Source organism: Chionomys nivalis, chromosome 14 (assembly GCF_950005125.1).
Source record: "Chionomys nivalis chromosome 14, mChiNiv1.1, whole genome shotgun sequence".
Taxonomy (NCBI): domain Eukaryota; kingdom Metazoa; phylum Chordata; class Mammalia; order Rodentia; family Cricetidae; genus Chionomys; species Chionomys nivalis.
The window spans coordinates 37,036,908-37,045,910 of record NC_080099.1 but is presented as its reverse complement, the minus strand read 5'-3'; the positions used below and the strand labels follow the sequence as shown (position 1 = coordinate 37,045,910).

The 9,003-nt window shown below is 46.4% G+C and overlaps 1 protein-coding gene across 1 annotated transcript; it reads right to left on the bottom strand.

Annotated features, from left to right (window-relative positions):
- Positions 1-4,223: 4,223 nt before the first annotated feature.
- Positions 4,224-4,552, bottom strand: LOC130886674 (60S ribosomal protein L37-like). The gene has a single exon (XM_057788721.1). The coding sequence runs from the start codon at positions 4,550-4,552 to the stop codon at positions 4,259-4,261; it is 294 nt and encodes a 97-aa protein (XP_057644704.1). The 3' UTR covers positions 4,224-4,258.
- Between the last annotated feature and the right edge of the window lie 4,451 nt (positions 4,553-9,003).

Below are 9,003 nucleotides of genomic sequence, written 5' to 3'. Positions count from 1 at the left end.
CTCGCATGGGCAGTCTAATGGATACATTTGAGGATGACTTGCTTGAAATAGAGCACTGTTCTGGTGGCTCCATTTGCAGAGAAAGCAGAATAAGCTGTGTGCTGCAACACAGCATCTTGTTCTTGGAACTTACAGGGTGGGGGAGGGGATGGAGGCAGGGGAAAGGTAGGTGTGTTTAAGTGTGGGTTTCGGTGTGACTGTTGAAAGACAGGAGTTACAGGACACTGGTAAGCTTGCCATGACACCAAAAGAGTCTGTAAAAGTTCTGAGGGCTGGGACTACCAGGATTTCTACGCATGCTGGGAACGTTTTGAAGGCTTTCAATCAAAAGTGGTTTGGCAGAACTGGAGAGATGGCCCAGTGTTTAAGAGCACTGGTTGCTCTTCTAGGGGATAAGGTTCCAGGGGATCTGGTTGCCTCTTCTCACTTCTGAGGGCACCAGGCACAACATGGTGCACAGACATACATGCAGACAAAAAAAAGTCATGAATTTTTAAAAATCATTATCCCATTTTGTATTTCATAAGCTATCCTTTGCTCCTCCCCAATTCAGTATTCCAACCCCCCATCCCCAATCATTTCTGTTAAATGTGAGCCCAAATTCAGGATATGGAAGCTTAGTCCACTCCTGTTATCTCCTTTAAGCCTATAGACTTTCAGCTCTCTTGGTTTTTACTCTCTCTCTCTCTCTCTCTCTTCTTTCTCTCACTGTGTGTGTGCATGTGTCTAGGAACGTGCTCTGTCAGAGCTGAATCTTTAACCTGCCTACCTGTTCTTCTGCCACAAAGATAAGAGCTATGCCACGTGTACCTATATCATGAAGTTCAAAAGGTTAACAACCCCTGAGCACTACTCACCCAGCTCCCCTGGTGTCACAATTAGGGTTTCTGTTGCTGTGAAGAGACACCATGACCAAGTCAACTCTTAAAGGGAAAGCATTTAATTGGGGCAGACTTACAGTTCAGAGACTTAGTCCATTATCGCCATGGTAGGAGGCAAGGCGGCATGCTGGCCACATGGTGCTGGAGAAGGAACTGAGAGTTCTACACCTGTAAGCAGCAGTGATAGTGGCATACTTGCCAGGCTTGAGCTTCTGAGACCTCAAAACCCATCCCCTAGTGACGCAACTCCTCCAACAAAATCACTTCTACTTCCAACAAGGCCACACCTCCTGATAGTGCCACTCCCTAATGGCTTTTGGGAGCCATTTTTATTCAAACCCCCACACCTGGTCTCTTTCCATGGTGACTCTTTGTCACCAGAAAGAGATTAAATTCCTGACTGGGTTTGATCCTTGTGACCACCACAGTGGTTTTTGTTTTGGGTTGTTTTTTGTTTTGTTTTTTGCAGTGGGGGTGGGGAGGAGGGCGGAGTTGCTATGTTTTGTTTTGCTTTGCTTTGTTTTACTTTGTTTTTTGAGTGCCCTGAAGCACTAGGCTTTCCCCTGGGTCTAAAGCAGCTGGAGTAGCATTCTGCTACATCCTATACAAAAAGTAGAAGCGAGGTAATGTGACTACAAACTACTAAACCATGCCCACTGAGAATCCCTAGAAGAAAATGCAGACAGCTCCTAGACTTAAAAATGGCTGAAACCGGGAGAGATGGCTCCTCGGTTAAGAGCAGTGTCTGCTCTTCCAAAGGTCCTGAGTTCAATTCCTGGCACAATCATCTGTAATGAGGTCTGGTGCCCTCTTCTGGCCTGCAGGCATACACACAGACAGACTATTGTATACATAATAAATAAATAAATAAATAAATATATTTTTTAAAAAAAATGGCAGAAACCACAGGGCTTTACAGTAGACGGACCCACTGCAATCCATACTGCCAGGCATCAGAAGTCCCAGGTAAAAGGTGATAAATTGTACTGTCTACCAGTTGTACCCAAGCCTTGGGACAGGGCAGGTTCCCCAGTCATAAACAGTCACTATGGGATCAAAGTCAGGAGAGAGGTATCCAGAGATCACCTTGCCGGGTCCTACTCATCTTTCAAGCTGCCATTTCAGACTATTAACCGTGAGAATTGGAAAGAACAGAACCTGAAAGGAAGAGACAGTGTGATGTGAAGGGTGACCAAGAGTAAAGAAGAAACCCAAACGATAGCCTCACAAAAGCCAGGCGTGGTAGCACATGCCTGTAATCCTAGCATTCAAGAAGATAAGGCAGAAAAGCCAAGGGTTTGAGGCCACCCCTGGCTACAAGCTTCTCTCAAAGCAAAAACCACATGTGAATTACAAAACCCCGCCGCCGAGGATTCATTAGTCTAATTTTCGTTGGCCATATCCCCCAACTCTGACCCCATTTGCACTTAGAGTTTACGATGCTCCGATTAACTAAATTACATACTCTCATTTCTGCAGTAATGTTTGATGTTTGGATGCTCTGTTCCAAAATGATTTAAGCTTTTATGAGCTTAGGATAAAATCTTGTAGGCACTTAACCCCATAGCACCCAGGCAATGGTTCCCCATTAGAAGATGACCGAAGCACAGTGCTTTCAAGGCAGGCATTTCTGGTAGATGTCAGGAGTCCACAGTCTGCATGGTCAGTGGGCAAGGGGCTCTTGGGCAGACTGAGGGAAGTAATCTTGGTAATACTCACAGCTGTCTACTTTCCTTGGACCAGTTCTTTTTGTTTTCCTTAGGATTGCTAGCATTAACACCCAGTTAAAACTGAATGTTAGATATATAACATTTTTAGCATATTTCTCAAATATGGCACATACTTATCTGAAATTGTTTTTCTATGAGTTTCAAATTTAATTCTGTATCCCATATTTGTAGATGGGTGTGTTCGTGTATGTACATGCATGTGTGCATGCACATGTGTGCATGTAGAGGTCAGAGTACAATCATGGGTGTCATACTTAGGTGTCATCTACCTTTTCAAGTGTTTTTAAATTGTTTACCTTTATAGGGGGCACATGTACATGATTGTATACACACACACACACACACACACACCATGGTACACATGTGGAGGACAGAGGACAACTTGAGGAGTCAGTTTTCTCTTTACTAACATGGGTGACCTGGAAATCCAAGTTAAGTTGTCAAGTTTGACAGCAAGCACCTTTGCCTTCTGAGCCATTTCTCAGCCCTTTTTAATTTTTTTATTATTTTTTTTTAAATTTAAGACAGGTTCATCCACTGGTCTAGAATTTTCCTTCTGGGCTAGGCAAGGCTGGATGGACAGTGAAGCCAAGGGAACTAGCTGCCTCTCTACCTCCTCAGCACTGAGCTCCAAGTGCATGCCACCGTAACCAGTTTTCTTTTTAGTAGGGGTTCTGGAGATCCTAATTCACATCTTTTCTTGCAAGTAATTTATAGACTGAGCTATTTCTGCAGTCCTATGTCATATATTTTTTAAAACATTGCTTTTACTTATTTATGTGGAGGCCATGCATGCTACTGTGCACATGCAGAAGTCAGCACAAATTGTAGGTGTCGGTTCTCTCCTTAAACCATAAGGGGTGGGTTTAGAAGCAAGTGCCTTGACCCACTGAGCCATTTCACCAGCCCTATGTCATGTATTGTTTCTAAACATCCTACATCAACTGGTTAAGGATCTCACAATTATGATATAAAGTGTCTCGAGACCTAGTCCTTTGTCAGAATGCCTAACTTATCTACTAAAGGTCTACTACCAAGAAGCTGTATAAAGTGCTCCTTTAATTCTTGCAGTAACCCTGTGAAATGGATATAACTCTCTGTAGAGAGGATATGAACCAATTTCTACTCTTTCCTGCCTCCACCCCGAGATTAACTAATGTACCAGTTATTCTTCAGCCGGAAGGCAAACCTGAAGGTCATGCCACACCATCCCAACTGCCCCGCCCACAGATAAGGATAAAGCATGTAATTAACAATTTCATGAAGATACCTCACTTACCCTTCTAAACGATATTTAGGAGATACCATCTTCAAAGAAATTTAGGGTATTTGTAAGACTAGTTATTTTCAGATAAACATTTTAAGGACTACTTTGCAGTGGGCCCAACCTCACCACTGTTACCCCAGCTTGGATTTCAGCTGTGTGAGCAACTGCCTATTCAGCTGTCTGAAACATCCTTTGATACGATATTTGTTTCTGTCCCAGGAGATGTTAAACATCACGTTGCTCTGTTTGTGGATTTTCTAAACCTGATTTCTTTTTCTTTTCAGAGCATTCTTGTTTCAAAGTCAATTTTGTATTTATAAAAGTTCTTTTTTTTTTAATTTTGGAAACCAGAACATTTATTTTATGACAGATTGAAATCCTCACGATGAACTGGATGCTGCAACAGCTGCCCTCTTGGGTTTAGGGGTTGTCCCTTCACGGAATCCATGTCTGAATCTTCGGTAGACAATTTTTAGGTGCCGCATCCGCCCAGTCCCGGCAGTGTTTCGTCTCTTAGCCTTGGCACTCCAGTTATACTTTCTCTTGCGCTTGACAGGGTAGCCGCATTTGCCACAGGTAGACTTCTGAAGGTGGTAGGCCTTAGAGCCACAGCGGCGGCACAACGTGTGCGTCTTGTTGCGACGCTTTCCGAAGGATGATGTTCCTTTCGTCATCTTGCTTCTGCCGCCGAGGCCAAAGAGACCGGAAGAGCTATAAAAGTTGTTGAGGGTTGGAGCTGGAGAGGCGTCACAGTGGTTAAGACTATCAAGGGAGCTCTTCCAGAGCTATGTGGGAGCTCATAACAGTCCACAGCTCTGGATCCCTCTTCTGGCCTCTTCAGACACCAGGTACCCACGGGATGCATGGACCATATCCAGGTAAAATACACACAAATCAAATAAAATTTAAAAAAACTAAAGTTTTTCCTTAACGTTCTTGAGTGTTATATACCTCACAGATGGTCACAGTTGGAATAATGGTCACGCGATGGTCTCATTGCTTATTCATCAAAATGAAATGTTAATCTCTCCAAATCACCTTTTATTTTGTTCAAATTACCATTCTTTTAAGACCTGAGTGTCAACTGTTAAACAAGAATCACCATCCAGGTATTGATATTTAGATATAATTCTGTCAAATGTAGGATAGATGGATAAATGTAATAAATGTAAAGATTCCATTCCATGCTACAGCTGCATCCTGCCAGTCCGGAAAAGTGGATGGCTATCTAAAGGGAAGAGGTGTATAAAGATGATAAAAAAAAGTAACGAGGAAAAGCTTTCGAGAGACCCAAAGCATTTGCGAACACTGCTTTGACTTTCTCTAGACATTGACCACAGATTTGAAAAACTCTCTTTTAGTTCAAAGATACGTTGCAAAAGAAAACAAAAAGCTTTCAGAAATGGCAAAAGTTTTACTGACAGTGAAATAAAGTGGGAAACATTTATAGTGAATTTTTTAGAGCCCTTGGGAACTCACCTACGTATTAACTACGGTGTGCTTCCAGGGTATTGTTTGATGAGTAGAAAGATCACAATGCTGAGGATCACTGTGTTCTTTAAATATTAAAGCAGGCTCCACGAGAGAGTATCATAAGCTGCTGAAGTTAGTTTTGTGGGTTTTAGGTTACCTGACGTTCAAAGGCTCACTCGCCTCTCCAGGCAGAGAATACACTAAGCTGGTTTAATTTGAAGTAGGCACATAGCCTCATGTTGCTGGACAGTGGAATGGAGGTAAAAATGAAGTCCCATAGTTTTTGTGCTGCTGGCTACTGAATCTACGACCTGCTGTATGCGAGCCAAATGTGATACTGAGCTACATCTACAGGCCCCAAAGCCTGTATTTTAGATTAACATATTGTTTTTGTTTTAGCAGGCTCCAGAGATCAAACCTGAGGCCTTATGCATGTTATCCGTTGTCTGATAACACTCCTAGCATTTAAATTAATCTCTACATCTAGAGGAAAAGTGAAAGCAATCTGGATGATGATCAACCCATTCAACCCCACTTTGAAGGAAGCAGGGAGAAGGCTGGCTGATGACAGGCCTCCCCTCTGCGTCGACTCTCACGATCAAACCAGTTTCCCATCATTCATTACACTGTAAACCCAAGCTGCCAAGTGAACCCTAAAATCCTCACGGGAAAAGGAAGAAGTCAGTCGCAAAGATCTGCTACTCCATGGCTAACATTAAGTACTTAAAGCACTTAGAATCAGGCACATAGCTGGAATTTTGCATGGAGATGGAAAATCACAAGAGTGGATAAAAATATATGAGTTGACATGAATGATTAAACTATTACTACCACCCCCACCCCCAAAAGAGAGGGAGGAACTATCTACTTTCCAACCCCAAAGATTTCCAAGGACTTTTGGCCCCTCTAGGTGTGGAGTTCTGGGGAGAACTTTCTGGTGGTCACAGGCCCACTGATGGAGCCCGGAGAAGGAGGGCTGACTAGTCCAGAGGGAGAGGATGCCAGATGCATCTGTTTGAAGTTTCTGTTACAGTGAGCAAATTGTGATGAACACACCACTGTTGTGAGAGATTCCTGGGTTCAGGTACCTGAGTCTACCCTAAGAAATCTCAAGGATCCACCCAGGTTTGCCTTCTCCAGTCAGTGTTTATGGGAAGTTCATCTGTTTTCTTCATAGTCATCTGAGAGTTGGCAATGTGCCCGACCCCCAGAACTAGTTTCTCGCCTGGAGAAAAGCACAGCCATCAAGCACAGTTTTGACTTATGTTGAAGAACATCTGCACACAAACCTCAACTTACCAGTTGATCATCCTGTTCCCAGCCCATCAAGAGTGGTCCATTTCTGTTGAAATTCTCAAAAGGCATCTTCTCCCCAACCTACTACCAGCTCATAAACAGATGCCCCTGTTTCAGGCACTGTCCCTGCTCTCCAGAGTCCCACCTCTGGCCCAGGGCCCTCTACCCTGGCAGTCTGCCCTTGCTTCCAGACTTCTCTCTGGGAGGTCCATTTGGAGGAAAGAGTGGCCTTGGTACACAATGTAAGGACCATGAAGTGTTTGAATATTTTGGCCAGGGTGACTCCATGCATTCTTGGAGGACACTTGGGGTATAGGATGGAGTCCCAGGTAAGCAGAAAATTGGAATGAGGGTCCATCACTTGTGCTTCTGGTTCATGTATGAATAATGGGGGTGGCGCAAAGTATGCCCCTCGCTTTCGAAATGTTACTGGATATTCTATTTGGGTTCTATATTCTATGCAGCGGTTACAGAATAGGAGACTTCAGAGGGGATTAGTCTCCCTGATACTCAGGTTAGGAGTTGCTGGAGTGCCTGGTCTGAAGCTAAATTACTCCACGCTACATGCCAACTACGCGTACTTGCGTGGAACATGGGATTGAAGTTTCAGGGGCTTACATCAGAGCTGCATAATCTTCCTTTCTGATGACGGCATATAGAGGCCAGTTCTTTTTTTTTTTCTTTTCTCCAAACCCAGGTGCAGAGAACAGCATAGCTGCTGTTTAATGCCTTTCCACCCAACCCAGCCCTGGATAGCCGCGTTCAGTATTTTCCGTGACACGTCCCGCCATCGTAAACCACTTACGGGCATCTGTGGGCAATTTCTCAGCAGCTCCCCGGGGGCCAGGTTCTCGCAAAGCTCTCTGCCCAGGCGTAGTCACCCAACCAACATCCTGAGGCGCTCTCAGTCGTTGTCCCAAAGATTTCAAAGCAGGTGTGGGACTGGCGTCTGGCTAGTCCAGAACCACACACCCCCCCACACACACACACATACACACACCACCACCATCACCAAAGGAAGGCTGCTCCACCTGTTTCCCGCCCAGGGCAGCAGCTAACAACCAGGGCGGAGGGCTGTCCCTGTCTGTCCCACACAGCGACAGGCGCTGCGCAGACCGGGAGCCGCCTCCGGGCCTCGAGCTGAGGGATCTGCGGACCCTCTTTCTACACCCCACGCCTGTCACCGGCTCCAAGTCTCCGTGCTGTCGGCCGGCCCTGAAGTTCCCTTTCTCTCCCGCCGGCTCTGGCACCGCTGCCTCCAACTAGCTCAAGGAGTACCCTTTCTTCGACATAAAGAAAAGGCGGCCACGGTGCATTGTGTACAGCTGCGGTGAGCCGGTGCGCAGCGCAGACCCGGATCCCAGCCCGTGTCGCCCCAGTACAGGACCGCTCGGACGCCGCAGCTAACCCTGCCCAGTCAGGACCCCAGACGCAGCCCCCAGCGGAGTTGCTTACCTTGCCTTTGGCTAGCAATTCCATAATGTAGCCAAATTCACTCATCTCCCCCGTCTCCGACATGGTCAAGACCCTTTAGGAACTCTAGACCAGCCAGATGGATTCATCGAATGTGGTCCTTTCCCCGCCTTTCTCTAGGCTCAGCTTGAGTTTGCCCAGTCCTCCTCCAGTGGTACCGTTAAAAGTGAAGAGAGGAAAGTCGGGGGGCGGGGCTGGGTAGGATGCAGACCCAGGAGGACCCGGGCAGCCTTGTCCAGCCTCCCGGGTCCTGGCTGCATCAAGCTGGCCAGCGCCAGCTAACGGAACAAATAAGGGCGGCGGCAAGCGGCGAGCTAGTGTCCAGCCCACCCGGGTGGTGCTGGGACGAGGCCACGCCTCCTCGGGGGTCGCGGCCCCCAGCGGTCGGGACTCGAGACAAACAGACTAGCACACACAAAGCCGGGCTCCCAGCAGGCGAGCACCCAACCCCGACAGCACCAGGGACTTGATCTGCTGCGAGGTGGACTGGCGCTCCCGGGCTCTAAGCGCCAGGACAAGGAAAAAAAAAATTCCCGTCGTGTTGTCGGGAGGTGTGAGGGCAGAGGAAAATGAATGCAGGGGAGACACAACAAAGAGTCTGGCTTCCAGGGGGGAAAAAAGTGAAGGCCCAGGAAATGGTAACGCCGCATCTCAAGTCAGCCTTCCTGAAATCCGATAGGTAACAAAGACCAAGGCTGGGGCTTCCGAGATGAGAATAGACAGGGATTGTACTGTAAACACTCCGAGTGTGTAGGGTTCGATAAGATCTCCATAGCCTCCTGACGCTCAACTTTCTCTGAACAAAAGAAAAGAAATGTGTGCCAGCAAGGTTCCTGGACTCTCACCTTTAGTTAACACACACTCTTCTAATTGTTCCCTCACA

What these genes read in the sequence shown, in the direction of transcription:
- LOC130886674 (XM_057788721.1), bottom strand. Translation starts at nt 4,552, where the DNA reads ATGACGAAAGGAACATCATCCTTCGGAAAGCGTCGCAACAAGACGCAC.